General features: G+C 34.0%; 3 protein-coding genes and 1 long non-coding RNA gene across 9 annotated transcripts; 2 read left to right on the top strand and 2 right to left on the bottom strand.

Moving 5' to 3' along the window:
* Positions 1-7,482: 7,482 nt before the first annotated feature.
* Positions 7,483-8,652, bottom strand: LOC104716405 (uncharacterized). Of its 2 annotated transcripts, none has more exons than XR_015568042.1 (2): positions 8,241-8,652; positions 7,483-7,877 (listed from the first exon to the last, which is right to left on the bottom strand). It is a non-coding gene; the product is annotated as an uncharacterized LOC104716405 (long non-coding RNA). The 2 variants fall into 2 exon arrangements; XR_756036.3 differs by lacking the exon at positions 7,483-7,877 and adding an exon at positions 7,892-8,126.
* A 1,496-nt stretch (positions 8,653-10,148) lies between these two features.
* On the top strand, positions 10,149-12,304 carry LOC104716406 (transcription factor SPATULA-like). 4 transcript variants are annotated; one of them, XM_010433779.3, is made up of 7 exons: positions 10,149-10,747; positions 10,962-11,075; positions 11,160-11,225; positions 11,357-11,422; positions 11,507-11,752; positions 11,842-11,911; positions 12,000-12,304. In XM_010433779.3, exons 1-7 carry the CDS (start codon positions 10,187-10,189, stop codon positions 12,053-12,055), a joined length of 1,179 nt encoding a protein of 392 aa, XP_010432081.2. In that variant the 5' UTR covers positions 10,149-10,186; the 3' UTR covers positions 12,056-12,304. The 4 variants fall into 4 exon arrangements, with proteins under 4 accessions (XP_010432081.2, XP_010432082.1, XP_010432080.1 ...); XM_010433780.3 differs by having other exon boundaries at positions 10,214-10,747; positions 10,959-11,075; positions 11,845-11,911; XM_010433778.3 differs by having other exon boundaries at positions 10,215-10,747; positions 10,959-11,075.
* A 179-nt stretch (positions 12,305-12,483) lies between these two features.
* On the top strand, positions 12,484-15,794 carry LOC147935714 (nicotinate phosphoribosyltransferase 1-like). Of its 2 annotated transcripts, none has more exons than XM_087470034.1 (15): positions 12,484-12,834; positions 12,915-13,059; positions 13,140-13,259; positions 13,355-13,489; positions 13,567-13,628; positions 13,729-13,804; positions 13,891-13,992; positions 14,092-14,208; positions 14,305-14,363; positions 14,450-14,624; positions 14,714-14,848; positions 14,956-15,054; positions 15,128-15,236; positions 15,325-15,437; positions 15,531-15,794. In XM_087470034.1, exons 1-15 carry the CDS (start codon positions 12,671-12,673, stop codon positions 15,606-15,608), a joined length of 1,689 nt encoding a protein of 562 aa, XP_087326160.1. In that variant the 5' UTR covers positions 12,484-12,670; the 3' UTR covers positions 15,609-15,794. The 2 variants fall into 2 exon arrangements, 1 of the variants encoding a protein (XP_087326160.1); XR_015568935.1 differs by having other exon boundaries at positions 12,499-12,834; positions 14,283-14,363.
* Positions 15,690-18,311, bottom strand: LOC104716407 (PI-PLC X domain-containing protein At5g67130). Its single transcript, XM_087470035.1, has 9 exons — positions 17,989-18,311; positions 17,780-17,902; positions 17,534-17,671; positions 17,123-17,221; positions 16,941-17,054; positions 16,666-16,855; positions 16,354-16,577; positions 16,146-16,232; positions 15,690-16,011 (listed from the first exon to the last, which is right to left on the bottom strand). Exons 1-9 carry the CDS (start codon positions 18,049-18,051, stop codon positions 15,832-15,834), a joined length of 1,218 nt encoding a protein of 405 aa, XP_087326161.1. The 5' UTR covers positions 18,052-18,311; the 3' UTR covers positions 15,690-15,831.
* Positions 18,312-18,993: the final 682 nt, after the last annotated feature.

Consider the following 18,993-nt stretch of genomic DNA (forward strand, 5'->3'; position numbering starts at 1 on the left):
ATATGGGAAATGTAAAATTTTAGGTATATAGAGAGAAAAGAGGCAAATAAAAATTGGGGATTATTAGGGATGAGTGGTCATTTTCAAGTAATGTGTCCTTTGAATCAGTTTCTCTCTCTATCTCTCACACAGAAACCCAAAAGAAGTCAGACATTGTTATAATGGTGAGAGAGACTTATCGGCTTCACTTCCTTTCTCCTCTTTTTAATTCTCTTTCTAATAAAAAGTTATTATCTATTTAATGTTTCTTCTACTCTTATACACTTATTCATGAATCCTTTACTAGATTTTACTTTTGTTCTCTATGTAATCATATTCCTCCTTAAAATCTTGGTTCATCTATTTGGATACATAAATTACCTTTGCGTTTTTTTTACATAAAGTTAACTTTGTCAATACAATTTCCCCGACAATGACATTCTGACTATTTTACCTAATAGATGATACAAAATCAGGAGTTGTATGAATTTTGTAGCAAGTGTCTTTTTTATTGACCGGAAGAACTTGAATGTTTTAGTTGTATGAATTTTGTACAAGTGTCTTTTTTATTGACCCGAAGAACTTGAATATAAAAAAGTCCATTCGAAACACTTTATCGGTAAATATTAATTGAAAAGATCGCTTTGATACTTCTCATCGTATTAATTTCACAAATCAATTTGATATAGAATAAATGTTTTTTGTTCATATAATACAACGTTATAATGTTGCAATTATCTATTCTTAAACGAGTCATAAACGATGCAATTTATTGACACGTCTTCTCGTTCGTTGTCATCAAGTATTTCACAGTATATAATACTACTATGATATAGTATTACCTTATGAGTTATGATATAGTACTATGATATAGTACTATGATATAGCAGTACCTTACGAGTTATGGCATAAACATTAATCAAACGAAACAGATTTTTTTATTTCTTTTAATGAACCTCAACCTACCAATCAAAATCGACAACTTAAATAGTACTATTGTAAGTATGGAGATATAATACCTTAAATTATTCATGAATTTAGTTGGCTCATACATGGACTACCTACTATTTTACCTTTATATAATGATACTGTCTTCCATTGGTTATGTAACAAACTAAAAAGTATAGAATATACAATATTTTGTTGTCAAATACTACTAGAATGAAGCCACAAATCATTCAATGGCGGTTGAGCACCGCGACGCATTTAGTTAATTGTTATTCTGAATTATTTTTCTTTCCAGTGGAAATTTGTAATTCACGTGGATCACGTCGTAACAACAATTTCCTTCAAATGGGTAACCTATCTGATCATCCTTAAATCATTAACTTAAACCAATTTTATTATTTAAAAAAATATATCTGAACTTTTTTATATATAACAGGTAACAAAAACCTTCCAAGTATTTCAAGGGACAAACAAGAAAAAATCTGTCACATGTACAGAGACACACATATACGTATTTTTGTACATGTATTAATTTGAGCATGTCAAGAAAATAAAATTGTCCTAGGGTTTGAAGGCAAGTGGAGATTAGTGTACGAGGAAGCGGTACGAAGGACCAATGAACGCAGACTTCCTGGGGAAATTCGAAAACTTTATAATTAGTTTAGTCAAATAATATTTTTAATCATACGATAAGGAATCAGTCGGTCCATGAGTAGAAACTGTCTGCAGAAATCTTAATAAAAGTTCCTTAAGTACGAAATATAAGGAATATTTAATTTAAGATGAACCTAATTTCGTCACTGAAGTCGTCACTTCAAACATATGATAATGGCATGAGGGCTAGTATTTTAGTTTAATTCATTTCTATAAGTGGCAAGATTTGTAGTACTACGAGGATAATCGTATTACCCAACTTGCTAGTACAAACTTCGTGATTGTTCTTAGTGCTTCAATATTAAACTCGTCAATCCAAAAAACTTTTACGATACCTATTAGAAATATATATATTATTAAATAATTAGTGGATATGCTTTTTTGCTTATGGAGTCTCCTAGAAAAACAATCAACTTGCAACCAATACCTAGAATCTCAAACCGATATTTAATTTTCTTTCTTTTTTTATAATCCTAGCTTACTTTTAAAACCTAAGATCTGGTAATACATTCGATGAAAATTTCAGTATATAATTTCTTATTCAAATATCATAAAACGAATCCTAAAATAATAAAACTCCATGCATGTGGTTGTAAATAAGGTTATGTGCATATCTGATTATAGTTAAAATGTGATATTAAATCTAGGTATGGTCGAATTTGGTTAACCCGGATTCTATGACCAAAAATAAAAATTAAATTTGGATCATGTGATTTAAAACGAGATTGTAAGTACTAAAATAATTATAGTCTAGATTGGCTTCGTATGTTTAAGTGTGATTTAAAGAACTTTTTAAAATAAGTTGTTTTTTTTCCCTTTAGTTTTCCATTTTGATACTAGTTTGTAAATGTGAAAAAACTTGATTTAGCTATCAGTCGTGTATTCTCGAATTTGACCGGAATTAACTCGATTAAAGTTATACTATAGATTGTTATATATATATATATATATATTATTTATATTTTAACCAACGACGTCAAGTTTTTAAAAACACATCGAAAGAATGATGAAATTTTCAACTCTCTTTTTTTTCTTTAATTTATTGACACCCTTTTTTTCGTCGACACACTTTTAGCCTCTTACCTTAAAAAGACAAAATAAAATATATATCCACTATGCCGTGAATTCAAAGGGAAATAATCAAATATATCCACTTGGTACCGAATCAAAATGAAGATATTATGACAAAAAAAAACTAATATTACTCGGAATAAGTCCAGTAATTTTATAACAATAGTTAGAAATGATTCATAGTAGAATATAATGGTGAAACAAAATTAGAGTGGTCCAAAAACGATGACAGGTGTCTCTCATGCTTTGTCGAGAAAGACCCTAAACACAAAAGAAACATTGGACTGTATTATTATTATAATAACGGAGTATTATTTATTCACACCAGCGATGAGCGAACTCATGTTCTGCAGCAACTTTAGTAAACCCAGAAATATTAAATTTGTAAAAAGATCTATACTTTAAGATCTCTTCTTTTGCATCGTATCGACGAAGCATTGTCTATTCTGCAGAGACACGTAGACCATTAGATTCGTCCTCTTATCACGAGAGTAGAAAACTCTCTGAAACAAATAATATTTCTGTTGTTTGTAAAAAGTGTTTTTACCCTCCTGCAAGATTTCAAATAAAATGGTTACTTTTTACAGTCTGCCATTTTTTTTTATGTTTTTTTTGCTTTTCGGCTTTGTTTCCTTTAGTTATGTATAGCCATTCAAGATGTCAGTTTCCATATTTAGAATATTAGTCCGACTCAAAAAAGAAAATGAAAAAGGTGAAATTCAATTCATCATAAGCATATAAGGTGTATACAGTGGAAAAATATGAAAAATATAGTTAATAACTACAAGATGTAAGAACAATGAAACCAAAAAATGTTAAAAAATAAAAATAAATAAAGATACTGGAAATATTGGAAATTTGAAAACAACGAGTTACAAATGGCTTGTCGCTAAACTGATTAAAATATACACAATGATTATGCCGTTTGAATTTGCTCATTCCATCATTTGCTGCTACCTTCTGTTGATTTGGTAATTCTCAAGCAGTAATCTTTTTTTTGCCATTGCAGTAAAAATGATCAACTAAAGGTATTCAATATTCATATATATCGTTTCGTATAGTAATTTTAGTTTTTGAATTATATTTCTTGTAATTTTGTTCTTGAAGAATCTCTCTTTTTTTTTTTTTTGGTGGAAGTGGAGAGAAGAATCAATTAAGCACACACAGCTTCATCATATATTGTTGTCCTTCGCCGACAATCTTCTTACCTTATTGCCTTTGTTTTGTCCCATCGCTTTCAACACAATTTCTATTTATAGTAATCTCCCATCGGATTTGTTTTTTTTTTATGCATTCTTAACCATTCATTTTATAAAAAAAAATAGTTCCCATTAACAAGCCCATTGTTGGCATCAATTTAACTAATCAACTCTAATAAACCACTAATAAGTATTTACTATTATATATTGGTACGTACAAAACACGGATGCTAATATGCTATGTAAGAAAACTAAACCAATTTTTTCAATCAAGTAAACCATAAATCAAACATTTGAATCAAATTGTACATAAAAGAATTAAATTAATCAACAAAAATTAAATCCAACAAAAATCGAAATTATCTTGAACCATACAAATTAAAATTTGCTTTGTACTTTATAAACAAACTCAAGTAAGGGAAAAAAAAAACTGAAACGAAGACCGGATTAGAGTCTCCTAGTGTATACTTAGTAGTGTTTATTTTGGTCTAAACAAAAAAAATGTCTACAAATAATGAAATAACTATTAATATTAGAATTAGTAGTAATGAATATTGATTAGTCAATAAATAAAATGATATTGCTTTCCGAATTCACAAACAAAGTCTTAAAGAGTGAAAGGTGTTTTCACATCCCAAAATGTTATCAAAACACACAATTTCGTGATATTAGAGAGACTAAAGAGTCTCACGAGTTTCCAATTTGGGAAAAGGCATATTATTTTGTGTTTTTGCTTATTTTGACAACTTTATAAATTTCATAAAAGTAGAAAATCTCGTGGTCCATCTAAAAATGTCGTGATAAGCATGGGAACCACCCAAATTAGGGTACAAATTGTGACTCATACCTACTTCTTTCTCCTTATTCAATCCCTTTCATAATTTTCTGTAACTCACTTACGAAAACTTTATAGTTGCGTTTATATGATAAAGAGTTATAGACTATAGTATCGAAATACTAACTACGAAATATCCAAATCAGGAAAGATGATGTGGATCATTTCGTATTTATACAATTGATACCTTATGATTCATACTATATTCATTTTTCCTATATAAAGCAACCCAACTTTGTCAAGAAAAAAAAAGAAAGAAGCAAAGTCATCAACTCTGCAAACAGAAAAATCCATAAGAGTTTTAAAGTTATTTAACACGCATATTTTGTAGTAAATTTGAAGTATATACCTGTACGTGACAGTGTGGTTCGACTTTATTTATGTTTATTAATGAGTAGTATATACTTTGTGGAGAGAATTGATTGCGAATCGTAGATAGAGAGGATTGCATTAGCTAATCTATGGATGATAAGTCAAATCTAGGCTTACCTTATTCCCAAGAAACTACGTCTGCGCTTTTGTGGATTTTTACAGTTTGATTTCATCACGTTACTGAGAGAGAACCATTCAATAAAATGACAGGAGTTATGGTAGACCGTGATAATAAAAGGCTAAGTTGTAAGTCTCAGCTTTTTCGTTTTTGTGATTTAAAATTGTTTACATGAGAAGATTAATCTTACAAATTTTACAGCAATAAGAGAAAATGACTTGCAATGTAAGATATCGTTTAAACAGATGAGCCTAATATCTTTATTAATGGGCCTATTAAATTATGGCCTTATTAATTAAAATAAACATAATAGACCTAAACCATAATAATATTTTGGGTTTACCGTACTCCATTCTTAAAGCCCATTTGCATGATCTGTGTTCTACCTTCAATGTCCATTAGAATTGTAATATGGATGGTGAATCGGTTTCGAAAATGAGACGTTGGATACGAATTGTGTACTTTTTTTTCTTTTCTTTTGGTTGGTCGTATTAAAAACCTTTTTTTTTGTGGGTTAGAAGATATTTTGAAGTTCTCTGCTTTGCTTTTAGAGTTCGTTATTCAACATCATATCTTTTAACAAGATTCTTCTGACAACTATATATAATTCTCTCCAATTTCTCTGTATGTACGCGTCTGAGTAACGTGCCTAGAACTTGCGCGTAGAAGTAGACCAAAGATAGTCAAAGTGATAGGATTGTTGTACTGACTGAGCGACCGAACGAAGAAAGATCTTTAGAGTGCGTATCAACAACCAAAGTACACAATCTCAGCTTTATGTAGACCGTCCGATCCTACTTAACTGTTGTACTAACTCACTAATGAAAACACAACACGTGTGTTTTGATACTCTTTCTTGGGAACGCTCTATAAAGGACGATGTCACACCAGATCCCAGCACCGTATCTACCACCTTCTCAATCTCTTTCTCTCTCGTGAATTACCCACCGTCTGATCAATGCTATATAGTTTTGTGACGTTAAGCTTATTCTTTGTTGCGCATCTCTAGGCTCTCTCTATCCACTTGCTTATCTAACCCTCCGATCTTGTTGGTCTTTTTTTTTGGGTGGAAAGATATGCACTTGAGTTGTAAATTTACTGGTTTGCGATATACTCCAACTGTACGAGGGTCTAGAGAACTAAACCGAATTAAACTATATACAGATATACTAGTACTATATATCAATCGATTTGGCCTGGTAATATTGGTTTCAGTTCATTTTATCAATATTTGATGTTAAGTTATTGACAAACAATGAATAAACGACGCCATGATTGCGTACTATGGGACTCTCTAGTCATAAACCACATTTATTTACCATTACATAATTTGTGTTTTATGAGAATGTTTTTATCAGATCTCTAACAAAAACAGTTTGAAACCTGTTCTTCTTTGTATAAGTCCTTTGAAATTTTATTTATTTTTACTTTTGATTACCAGCCTTTTAAATTAGTAAATGATTGTAGCTTTTATAAATTAGGTTCCAAGTGGGGAGAGTTGTCTCGGGGATCTCATTTGACGTGTGATGTTGAATTTATGATAGAGAACCTAATGATCTCGTGGTCCCTTTAGCAGGGTATATGTAACAGTCCAATATGCAACTTTCATGTCATGTAAACGAGATGAAGAGTGTGTGTTGACCCAAAATCTTTCAAAATGCAGTAGGTGTTAGCATTCGTAGAAGCAAGAAGAGCTTTCATATAGATATATAACACTAAATTGTCCAAATTAGCAAAATAGATATCTTGAACAATAAAAAGACAACCGCTACAGAATTTGTGATTAAAAAAGCTTTGTAGAAAAGAATAGAACGTTTTTTTTTTTTTTTTGCTTTGTGAGTGCATCCTAAAGTCATATATCTCTGCTGTTAAGGACGAACTCTTTAAATATCTCTGCTGAGGTTTCAGAATTATTATGGTACTAATGGTTGGTTTAATATCAGATTGTTTGTTTGTTTAAGTCTTCAAAACTTTGAGTGAACAACTTATAAACAGATTGCGCGAGTTTGGATTGTATTATCCTTATATCTTATGTGTTACTTTGGTACGTTGTGCATATAAAATTATAAATAATTAAATCGTTATATTATATACGAAGAAAAGAGGGCAACGATGATGATAAAAGGTGAAAAGGAAGTTTAGGATCATCTTTGTTTTCTATTTTGTGTTTCTAACTTTCAAATCAGACAAGACAAGGAGGTATGGGTCTTTTAACACACAGAGACTCAACTTGAAAATTCCATCAAACCACCAATTAAAAAAAAAAAAAAAAAAAGAGAAAAGCATTCAACTATCTTGTTAGAATCTAGAAAAATAAAAAATGTTTATATAATCATGCTGAGTTTTGAACAAATTATTAAATATCTCAAGGAGCCCTAAATCTTGTCTTTTTGTCTCTATCATTAAAATTTACTGGAATGGGGGGCTTTTTGTGACCAAAAATTTGAGATTAGGTACTATGGTCAAGACTCTCAAGTTTAGACCTTTTAGAGGGTGTGGAAATAACGTTTTTAGCCCCGTCTTTGTATCTTCTTCTCTTATCTTTCTCCTCACTTTAATCTCTCCTCCTCTCTCGATCTTAACTCTCGTTTTTTTAACAGTCATGGCTTCTCACCATTGTTCTCTATAACCTCCATCTCTGTCACTTTCACACCAATTCTTTGGCCTCCCAAACACAAAACGGCTCCGGCGTCAACACCATCTGGTCCGATTAAATCAACAAATTTTAATATATTTCATTTTGGACGAAGAAATCTAAACCCTAAAGGATACTATCTTGTGAACCCAAGAGTTCTAATTACAAAAATTAATCAAATAAAAAAAAATTTAATTTTAACAATCGGATCCGCAACATAAACCATCAAATCCGCGACGAGATCCAACACCCTGAAGAATCTCTTTGCGTTTTTTAACTTGTAGATTCCAAAGACAATATCCGAGCAGAGAAACTCTGAGAAAGAGATGATTTGGGGATGTTCGATTTAAATCTCAGAGAAAAATAGAGAATTATTAGAACGATGAACATTTCTCATTCAGATGATTCTCTACAGATTGGGATACAAACCTGATTCTTCTGGTTGACACCACTTTGGGACCTGTTACTCTGTTTCTCCTGCGTTATGCTTTCCAGGCTTCTCTTCACTCCCTCTGGCAGGAGCGGAATAGACGCCGTCACGGGGAAGCTCCAACCCCAGCTGCTCAACTAATTAAACACCTCGATAGGCAGATCTGTAACAGGCTGCTCACGCTCCAACCTAAAGGGAACCCCACCTGCTGCATGGCGAAGTGGCTCGACTCTCGTTGATAACACGAGTTGACAATTGTTACTTTTGCTATTTTTTGTAAGAATTTATGTGAGCTAGTCTTCTCTAGTTTGGGGCATAAAAACGCGCTGCACTTGATGTAAACACTACTTTTTTTCGAATAAATTTTACATTTTATTCAAAAAAAAAGAACATTTCTCATTTTTTGTGGTCAAGAGAGAAAAGCGTTGTTTTCATTTGAGTTTTTCTACAGCTGTTAGCAAGGATAGCAACGTAATTACCATATATCAAAAAAACTCTAAAAACGCAAGTCCGGATAAAAAGTCTCAATTCCATAAGAATTCTGAAAATAATGCCTATATATGTAATTGATCCAATGTAAACAAGATTAAATTAGATTTTCACAATTACAAATACCATTATAATCATTTAGAAGTCTCTACCATTACGACACTTATTAAAACATTAAAACAGTTTTTATACGTGTATAATACTATAGTACCAGAAAAACGAACTTATAATAAAACAAGCAGAACAAATTAATGCTGCAGGCTTTTTAGCAATTGTCTCCCATATGCTTTCCTTTGTTTCAGAAATTGTAAAAATACGAGGTTAAGTGAATGTTGTAACTGAAATCAATGATGCAGTTTGTGCATTCATCAAGAGAACAAGTACGATTGATTTTTTTTTTTGTTTTTTTTTTTGATGTTTTCAATGCAAACTAAGGACTATATACAATGGAAATAGATAACTTCATGAACTATATATCAAAATAGAATGCATCTTAGTTTTTTTACGAACCACAGTTAGATATGTGTCTTTAAAAGAAAAAACGAGAATGAGAAAAAAAAAAAAAAAAATCTATCAAGGACTTGGAGACTTTGGTGCGTGCGTTCACTTTGTTAGCCACAAGCCCATAACACATTCATACTTAATTTAATTTAATCACGGTAAACCCATATTTTTTGGGGTTATATTTTGTACTTCATTACTATAAAACACTAGTTTTGGATCCGGATCATGTATACCGCCATACCTATACTAAACGCAAACGTACTAGAGTTGTATGGTTGGAAAAAAAATCGACACCGTAAAGTCGATAAATTTCACTATACGGAAACTGGTATAAAAGTCGGGACGCATGTCAGTGGCATGGGGCTTATATTATACTACTAGTTAATAGAATTAAAATAGCAACTAATGTATTCTTGTTTATCACGCCACGGTTTTTAGCAACAAGTAAATAACTGGAATTACAACTCAAATCAAATTGCTAAAAGTGGAAATAATTTTGTCAAAAACACCCAAGTCGTGTGACTTTCGTTTTCTATAAACTAATGGAATTCTTTAAAAAAAATTTCCCCATCATACTATAAAACTTTCGGATGTATTCATTTTTTTCTCTATAATATATGCTTATGTTATATGTATCTTAACAAATTTCTATTTTAAATAATAGACTATGAGAAAACAGATAAAGGTTGTATTATTTGTTACCCCCAAAAAAAAAAAGAAAAAAAAAACTAACTACGAGTAAAATAGTTTAGTGTGTCTCACGTGCGACGAGGAAAAAGTTTTGGGAGAGGAGAAAAAAAAAAAATTAACTTTGGTTTGAAAAAACCGAAGAGCTGACACAAGCTCATTGCTTTAGCTACAGTAACAGCCACCGTAACATTTATCTATATGACAGACCAATCATTTTAACCTTTGTTTCCTAGCTGGCGCGTGACAGACACTTTCTCTCTCCATGCCCATAAAATCTCAAAAACTCTGTTTTTTTAAAAGCTTTAACTGCTTTTTTTTTTCTTCTGCTGTAATGATATCACAGAGAGAAGAAAGAGAAGAGAAGAGAGTGATGGGAGATAAGAAATTGATTTCGTCTTCTTCTTCTTCCTCGATTTACGATACTCGTAATCATCATCTACCTCCACCGTCTTCTTCTTCCGACGAAATCTCTCTGTTTCTCCGGCATATTTTCGACCGTTCTTCTCCTAATTTACCTTCTTACTATTCTCCGGCGACGACGACTACGACTACGACTTCTTCTATGATCGGTGTTCACGTTGACCCGCATGCAGATAACTCGAGATGTTTCGTTTCTGATGCTGCTGCGCTCATGTCGTCTAAGCGCGTCGGTGATTTCTCTGAGGTTTTAGTCGGTGGAAGCCCAGCCGTTGGATCAGCCTCTACCGCCGCGTGTTTCGGTTTCAATAACAACGCTCAAGGAAACAGCTCTGGGACTAGAGTATCGTCTTCTTCTGTTGGAGCTAGTGGTAATGAGACAGATGAGTATGACTGCGAAAGCGAGGTGCTTTTTGAAAAATTTCTCTCTGTTTCTCTCTGTTTTGCATGTTTTTAAAAGTTCAATCTTTTGTTTTGTTTTCTAACAGAGATTTATTTCTCTGACGGGATCTGTACTTTTTTTTTTTGTTCATTTCCTTTCCCCCTTAAAATGCGCAAACTTGTTTGTTTTTGTGAGAGTGTCTTCATTAATGCACAAAGAGTGTTGAATGAATTAGCAGGAAGGAGGAGAAGCTGTGGTTGATGAAGCTCCTTCCTCCAAGTCAGGAGGTCCTCCTTCGCGTACTTCATCTAAGAGATGCAGAGCTGCTGAAGTTCATAATCTTTCTGAGAAGGTTTTGTTTTTTTGTTTAGCTCTTTTTGTAGAAAGTTTTGATTTTTATTTAAGGCATATTGATTAAGACTCTTTGTTCTGACAGAGGAGGAGAAGTAGAATCAACGAAAAAATGAAAGCTTTACAGAGTCTCATCCCAAATTCAAATAAGGTAAAATAATAGTAACTATATATAGAGAGACACATCCTCTATGATTATGAATATGAATCACTCTTTTTTGTTTCTTTTACTTATTTTTGGGGCTGATTATAATGGTCATTGCAATGTGTTTGTCGGAGAAGACGGATAAGGCTTCAATGCTTGATGAAGCTATAGAGTATCTGAAACAGCTTCAGCTCCAAGTTCAGGTCAGTAAAGAGACTCACTATATACGTATCCTCTGTGGGATTGGGATGGTGATATAAGTCGTTTTTGTTTTATCTTTGTTGCAGATGTTGACAATGAGAAATGGAATAAACTTGCATCCTTTGTGCTTACCTGGAACTACATTACACCCATTGCAACTCTCTCAGATTCGACCCCCAGAAGCGACCAATGATCCTCTGCTTAATCACACCAATCAGTTTGCTTCGACTTCTAATGCACCGGAAATGATCAATACTGTGGCTTCTTCCTACGCGTTAGAACCGTCCATTCGTAGTCACTTTGGACCTTTCCCTCTCCTTACTCCATCTGTGGTGCGTAGTTAAATAACACATTTTCACTCTATAGTTCAAATTCTTGAAAGGTAGTTTGTTAAGTGTAATTTTTTTGTTTGTTGCTTAAGGAGATGAATCGAGAAGGCGGGTTAACTCATCAAAGGTTGAACATTGGTCAGTCCAACACAAACCTAACCGGTAAAGTCTTCTTGAATCTTTAAGCTCAAGTTTTTGACAACAATGTTGTTCCTTGTGTTAAAATGTTGAGGCATTTGTGTATTTGCAGGGGAACAAGCTGTGTTTGATGGACAACAACCTGACCTAAAAGATCGACTTACCTGAACAGAATCTCATCTTTGCTTCTATATGTTCTTGTTTCTTACAACGCAAGAAACAAAGCTACCCCTGCCTGACAATGGATATGCATTTAACGGTCTTTATATATATATATATATCTTTTTTGTAAGGTTCTACAAATTGTTGTTGACACGAACTCTAGAGTGTTAGTCTTTGGATCTAAATAATAGCTATATATATAAAAAAAAAAGGACTGAACTGAACTTTTTAATACAAAGTTGTTAGGTTTATAAATATGTTTTATGGTCGGATATGTAAATTATCTAAAATCATCTTCGCATTGTATTGGAGACTATAAATGTCTAGGCTTTGTTAATTGAAGACTTTTTAAGTCTTTAACTATGGTAATTTTTTTCCTCATTAATTCTCCAAAAAGTCCTTTACTACTTTCACTCTATTTATTTTAAAATATTATTGAAACATAATTTAAGAACATGAAAAAGGTAAAAAAGGAAAATTCTCGGATTCTCTCTTTAAAGGAAAATATCAGAGAAAAAATTCGGTTAGAAGGCGACCGGAGAGAGTTGTTGAAACAAAGTATTGATAGAGCTCGAAAGGGTCGACGACGCAGCAAAAAAAAAAAAAAAAACAGGGTTTCTAATGGAGAAGAAGAAAGAGAACGGCCTTGATGATGGGAGGAAGCAATCGGGTCGGGTCATTAACGGACCCACTAACCCGATGGTCACACCTCTGCTCAATGATCTTTACCAATTCACCATGGCTTATGCTTACTGGAAAGCTGGCAAACAATCTGAGCGATCTGTGTATGCATATAAAAATTCCTTAAAATTTCGAATCTTTTGAATCCAAAAAGTTTCCATCTTTTTCGATTCTCTCTTTTCAGGTTTGATTTGTATTTTCGTAAGAACCCGTTTGGTGGAGAGTACACTATCTTTGCTGGTTTAGAAGAATGCATCAAGTTCCTCGCTAATTTCAATTTGACTGATCAAGAGATCGATTTCGTTCGTGATTCGTTGCCTGGTTGTGAGGTATATATAACAAAACCCAAAAAGTTTCGATTTTTTTTCATCTTTTTTTTTTAAACTGTTTTTGTAATTTGAAAAATCAGGAAGCTTTTTGTGATTATCTCCGAGGACTTGATTGTTCTGACATTGAAGTGTATGCTATTCCGGAAGGATCAGTTGTTTTCCCTAAAGTTCCTTTACTCAGAATCGAAGGTCCTGTTGCTGTGAGTTTTACTTACTACTACGATCCATCTCTACTCTCTTTTAGATTCGAATGATCATGTTTTGATCAGTTTCTGTTTTCTTTATGCTGACTTAGGTTGTGCAATTGTTGGAAACTCCGTTCCTCAATCTCATCAATTATGCATCTTTGGTTGCTACTAATGCAGCAAGACATCGTTTTGTTGCTGGAAAGTCTAAGCTTCTGCTCGAGTTTGGTGCTCGAAGAGCTCAGGTTTCTCACTCTGAACATGTTATCTGTTTTAGATGTTGAGATTTTGTTTGGTGCATCTCTGATATGTATTGTTATAGGGACCCGATGGCGCAATTAGTGCATCTAAATATTGCTACCTTGGAGGTTTTGATGCAACAAGGTATGTCTCTTTACTAGTGATTTTGTTTTGTTATGGAAGCATTGATAGGGAAGAGAGGGTATGATTTATTTCTATTTTCCTTGCTTTGTTTTTACCGCAGCAATGTTGCAGCGGGGAAACTGTTTGGGATACCCCTTCGTGGTACTCATTCTCATGCTTTTGTTAGCTCATTCCTGGTAAGTTTGCTTTAGCAAAATTTGTGAAAAACTCAGCTCCATTATGTAGTTAACATAATTGATACTTTACATTGGTTCTTTTGTAGGGCCTTGATGAAATTGTTGACAAAGTGCAGCGAAGTTCTGATGGGAATAGCACTTGCGAGGATTTTGTTTGTTTGGTCCAATCATGCCTAACAAAGATTCAGGTTTGTTAAGCCAAATCTAATTTTTTTTCTCAGTGTAGTATTGTTCTGTTTTTAATTCATCTCTTCATCATAATCTTTCTTTTGATTGGTGGACGACAGAATTCATCTTCATTACAAGGGATTTTTTCCGAGACAAATCAAAGCGAGCTTGCAGCATTAATTTCATACGCACTGGCATTCCCAAACTCCTTCCTTGCTCTTGTAGACACTTACGATGTGAGTAATAACATTATTTCATCTTATCTGAAGTTAAGGTTTTATGGGTGTTATCGTAGTTTACAAAGAACTAGTGTTTCTAACTGTCTTACACAGGTGATGAAGAGTGGAATTCCAAACTTCTGCGCTGTTGCTCTAGCACTTAACGAATTGGGGTGTGTAATCAGTCTTCCATTAGTTCTCCATTTTTGATTTGCCGTTGCAATTTTTTGAAGATTCATGACTTTGTGCTGTTATGCAGATACAAAGCAGTAGGCATTAGACTGGATTCAGGTGACTTAGCCTATCTTTCTACTGAGGTCAGGAAATTCTTTTGTGCCATAGAGAAAGACCTCAAAGTTCCTGATTTCGGGAAGATGATCATCACTGCTAGTAATGATCTAAACGAAGAGACAGTCGATGCCCTAAATAAACAGGTAAACCTCTGCTTAACCTTGAGAACTTTTTTTACCTTTAGGCCTCACCTTGAAATGTAACAAAATCTTTTTTTTTTTCATCCTGAAAGGGTCATGAAGTAGATGCATTTGGAATTGGAACCAACTTAGTGACTTGCTATGCACAAGCTGCATTAGGTTGTGTTTTCAAACTAGTGGAAATAAACAATCAGCCTCGGATCAAACTTTCTGAAGATGTTACTAAGGTTTGAATTTTGGACTCATTTCCATTAACACTGTTGCTTCAAACTTTATGTGTTCTTTGTATAAACCATTACACCCACTCGCTTTTCTTTTTCTTTGCTCTCTTCAGGTATCGATACCATGTAAAAAGCGTACTTACAGATTATTCGGAAAAGAGGGTTACCCTCTGGTTGATATAATGACTGGAGAGAACGAACCACCTCCAAAGGTAAAAGAAAGACATTTAGCTTTCTTAAAATATTTCAATTTTGCCTTTTAATTTATTTATTTTGGATCCTAAGGTCGGTGAAAGGTTACTTTGCCGTCATCCATTCAATGAATCGAAAAGGGCTTATGTGGTGCCACAACGCGTTGAAGAGCTTCTGAAATGTTATTGGCGTGGAAATGCAGGTTAAAAACAGAGCTCTCAGTTCTTACTGGATACTGACAAATGCTTATGACTCAATTGTGTTTTTCTTTTTTTTTTACTGTCATGAAGATGAAGCTAGGGAAGAGCTAGAGCCATTGAGAGAGCTAAGAAACCGTTGCATCAAACAGCTTGAAAACATGAGACCCGATCATATGAGAAGATTAAACCCTACTCCATATAAGGTATAATAATCCAACTAAACCCCTGAGAAAACCTATTTGTACTTTGTACCAAGAGCATTCTGAGAGAAATCTGACTTTTACTTACACTTGCAGGTTAGTGTCAGCGCCAAGTTGTATGACTTCATCCACTTCCTCTGGCTCAACGAAGCTCCTGTCGGTGAACTGCATTGAGAATTTACTCAAACATCGGTTATCTGGTTCGGTGTGTGTGTGTACAACACCATAGTATCAGCTTTGCCACTGGTCTCACTCTTTTTACAACATCATTATCTCAAAAATTCTACTCACCAATAATGTATTGAATGTTTTGGTCAATTTCGTGGAAATGTATAAAGGGAAATCATATCATTTGTGTCATATCATATCAAAGCAAACTGAGCTCACTGAAGAACTATCACCACAGCAAGAGAGTCGCTGCAGAGATCAGAATGAGAGATGACCATCCAATTGCTGTAGAATCAGCATTACCCGCAGGAAGATTTGTTGAATTCCGTGAAGAAGAAGTTCCTCCAGTGACTAGTGAAGGAGATGACTTTGGAGGGGGTGCATCGCATGTTCCAAAAGGTGCGTTTGACTGTCCATATACACATTTATCATTAGCTCAATATGACCCCAATTCTATTCCATAAACTTAAGACCCCAATTCGAGACCAAAAGGCTCTGCCCTAGAGGAAGAAGAATATGTTACTTGTTAAGTGTGTAACATACCTTGCAATAGACTAAGCTGTCACAACCGCATGTGAGACGACCATTTGCTTCATCTACAGCTTCTGCAGCTCCTCCACTGTCACTCCTCTGCGATCAAACATTCAATAGCACAATGAGATTCTGAAAATTAGACTTCCGGATTCCAAGCAACAAACTTTTAGAAGATCAGCTTTACAAAATGTAGGATTTGTCAAAGTCAAAGGAGCACCTGGTAAAAATCAACGGCTATGAAGTTAGGCCATCTTTTACCCGCTGCTTCATGGCAAGTTCTCATCATTTCGATCAACGGAGAAGAATTATCCGCACATGCTTGCGTTGAATTCGGATTGGTTTCAAAATAGTTCTGAAACACCAAAGACCGAGACTTGGTATCCAATGGAGAAGATTCAGATCGACTCGAGCATGATCCATCCTTCAATCCATCATTACCATCTTACATAACAACACAAAACATCATCTTGTTAAGCTGGTCCTTTAATCTAGGTTCATGTTTGATTAAAGTTCATAAAAAAAAACTCACATTGGGTTTCAACCATATAATTCCACTGGTAAGCAAATCCTTCAGAAGCTTCTTTATCCTTCTTCGAAGTAAAAACCACAAGCCTTTGGTTCTGCTTCACCATATCATCCACTGTAGGCCAGTCTGTACCGTCTTTAGGCATTCTCGAAAGTGGTAACTGGAATTTACTCAATCCAGATGCTTTGAACACCTTACATAGTATCAAAAGATCGATTCTTCGCATTAGATACGACTATCAAAACGGTGGTGTCAAAAGCTATTTGGCAAAAATGTACCTTAGTCAAACCATTTGGAGATTTGACATAATCTTCAAGAATGATGGTAACAATCTCAGATAAGTTTGTTTCAAGAAAATCATTGATCTCTTTGAGCGCATTGATAGCCGGTTGCTGCAAAGGTGTTGATCAGTTTATGTTGACTCACAATCCAAATTCAAATGATTCAATTGCAGACTTACAAAGGCTGTGAAGTTAAAGCAAGCCCCTCCAGTGGAATGACACAGCCATATATCGTTCTGAAAATCATATGTATCAAGCATAATCCCTCTCACACCATTCTACAACAACACAACAGATGTCCAAAGGTCAACTAAAAAGCAAATCATACTGACAGTTCACAGATTGACAAACTAACATGTAAAGAACAAATTATTGAGGAACAGCTCAAAAACAATTTGGATCATTTTTACACGTGGAAAGTAACAAACAAAAAAGTTAATCTTTCACAACCAAAGCCACCAACTAAAAGCTGACGACATTGTCGTTTATTGAAACCTAAGGCAAAAAAGATACTTGCAAATTAAGTCAAATACCAAATTTAGCAAAAGGAAAATTCTATACGAAAATTGTCAATAAAGATGAACGTAGACCTTAAGCTGATTAGTGATGGAGTCTTCTTGATTCTTTGGGGAGAGTAAGATAGAGCCAGTTGCCGAATTTGCCCCCGTGATTGCGTACGAATTGTGTGTTGTTAGCCACGAGTACTTGTTAAACGGCAAACCATTCACCTACCCATCATCAAAACCACATGCAATCCATCATCACTCTCAAGAACAACTATATATATATAAAAAAAAAAAAAAATCAAGAAAATCAAGAAATTGTAAAACACGAACCTTTGAAGTCGGGTTAAGAGGTTGGATCCGGGTACAAGTAGAACCCGTGTTTCCGTTCGCTGGACAACTCTGGCAACCCAATCCGGCGTCGCATTGGCTGGTCGAACTACACGTTTCACCCATCTGTGAGCAAAATCAAAACCTCTCTGTTACTAATTTACTATAAAATATTTCATAAAAATTATAAGAGAAGTGTGTATAAGAAGAACCTCGAGACTGTAAACGAAAGATGAGAAACATAAAGCTATGATCATCAGATTAAAGAAACCCATTTTTTCTTTTTTCTCTTTAATGTTTTGTTAGCGAAAGAAAGAAAGATAGAGAGAAGATGTTTTGTTAAAGGAAAGTTTAAATGCTGATGTTTCTTTTCAAGTGATGGGAGAGAGATAATTTGGTTAAAACGCAGCGTTTTATGGTTGAGACAGTTGGAACTTTGGAATTTTCTTGATTTATAATTTTCAATAATTCAGATTCTGATGTTCGTTAAAAAGCCGTGTGATTTCTCTAATATATTCATTTAAAATTTTGTTTCAAATATTCTATCACCATGTGGAATTATATAATGTGCTTAGAAATCAAACCGAGTCATCTCCTTAATCTTGTTTAAAAGTCGTGTGATTCTCTCGTTTAAAAAAAAATTTCTATCACCATGTTGAATTTATATATGTGCATTAGAAATGTCATGTGTTACCGAGTCATCCTTTGACCTTGACCTTTCTTCTTCATACAGATAACACACGAATAGGAGAATCAGTAAGATGCATAAAAAAGACCGAGTATATTGATTTGATTTGGATAGTACACACGTCGAGGTACACTAGGAATAGTTTAGTGGTACACTATGGTTTTATTTAACATTTCAACACAAAGAAATTAATTACTTTTCAAAACTAATTAGCTAATTCAATAATTGGTTTAATTTATAACTTGGTTCATTCCACATCAAAGCCCAATTATATTATCTGTTAAAGAGGACTCTAGGGCCCAATATCTACATTTTCACTTCCACACCTTTACTCCTCTCTACGACTCTACCTCCCCCCCTTAGCCGAAACCTTCCATTGGACAGCAATATAAAACCATCCATGGCCTTCTCTTAATCCCTATAATTAAATCGAATCTTATAGTACTTAAATATTTATAACAAAACCAGCATTTTAGTCCATATAAGAACTTAAGTCGGTGGCCAAAAGCTACTTCAGTCTTCTAGTATC

This window comes from Camelina sativa, chromosome 10, assembly GCF_030686135.1.
Source record: "Camelina sativa cultivar CO46 ecotype springtype chromosome 10, ASM3068613v1".
Lineage (NCBI taxonomy): Eukaryota > Viridiplantae > Streptophyta > Magnoliopsida > Brassicales > Brassicaceae > Camelina > Camelina sativa.

What these genes read in the sequence shown, in the direction of transcription:
- LOC104716406 (XM_010433779.3), top strand. Translation starts at nt 10,187, where the DNA reads ATGCCCATAAAATCTCAAAAACTCTGTTTTTTTAAAAGCTTTAACTGC. An exon ending in TTCATAATCTTTCTGAGAAG is followed by an intron (nt 11,076 to 11,159) that starts GTTTTGTTTTTT and finishes TTGTTCTGACAG; the next exon opens with AGGAGGAGAAGTAGAATCAA. An exon ending in TCATCCCAAATTCAAATAAG is followed by an intron (nt 11,226 to 11,356) that starts GTAAAATAATAG and finishes TTGTCGGAGAAG; the next exon opens with ACGGATAAGGCTTCAATGCT.
- LOC147935714 (XM_087470034.1), top strand. Translation starts at nt 12,671, where the DNA reads ATGGAGAAGAAGAAAGAGAACGGCCTTGATGATGGGAGGAAGCAATCG. An exon ending in CATGCCTAACAAAGATTCAG is followed by an intron (nt 13,993 to 14,091) that starts GTTTGTTAAGCC and finishes GGTGGACGACAG; the next exon opens with AATTCATCTTCATTACAAGG. An exon ending in TCGATGCCCTAAATAAACAG is followed by an intron (nt 14,625 to 14,713) that starts GTAAACCTCTGC and finishes TCATCCTGAAAG; the next exon opens with GGTCATGAAGTAGATGCATT.
- LOC104716407 (XM_087470035.1), bottom strand. Translation starts at nt 18,051, where the DNA reads ATGGGTTTCTTTAATCTGATGATCATAGCTTTATGTTTCTCATCTTTC. An exon ending in CCATCACTAATCAGCTTAAG is followed by an intron (nt 17,222 to 17,533) that starts GTCTACGTTCAT and finishes GTGTTGTTGTAG; the next exon opens with AATGGTGTGAGAGGGATTAT. An exon ending in CTCCAAATGGTTTGACTAAG is followed by an intron (nt 16,856 to 16,940) that starts GTACATTTTTGC and finishes ATACTATGTAAG; the next exon opens with GTGTTCAAAGCATCTGGATT.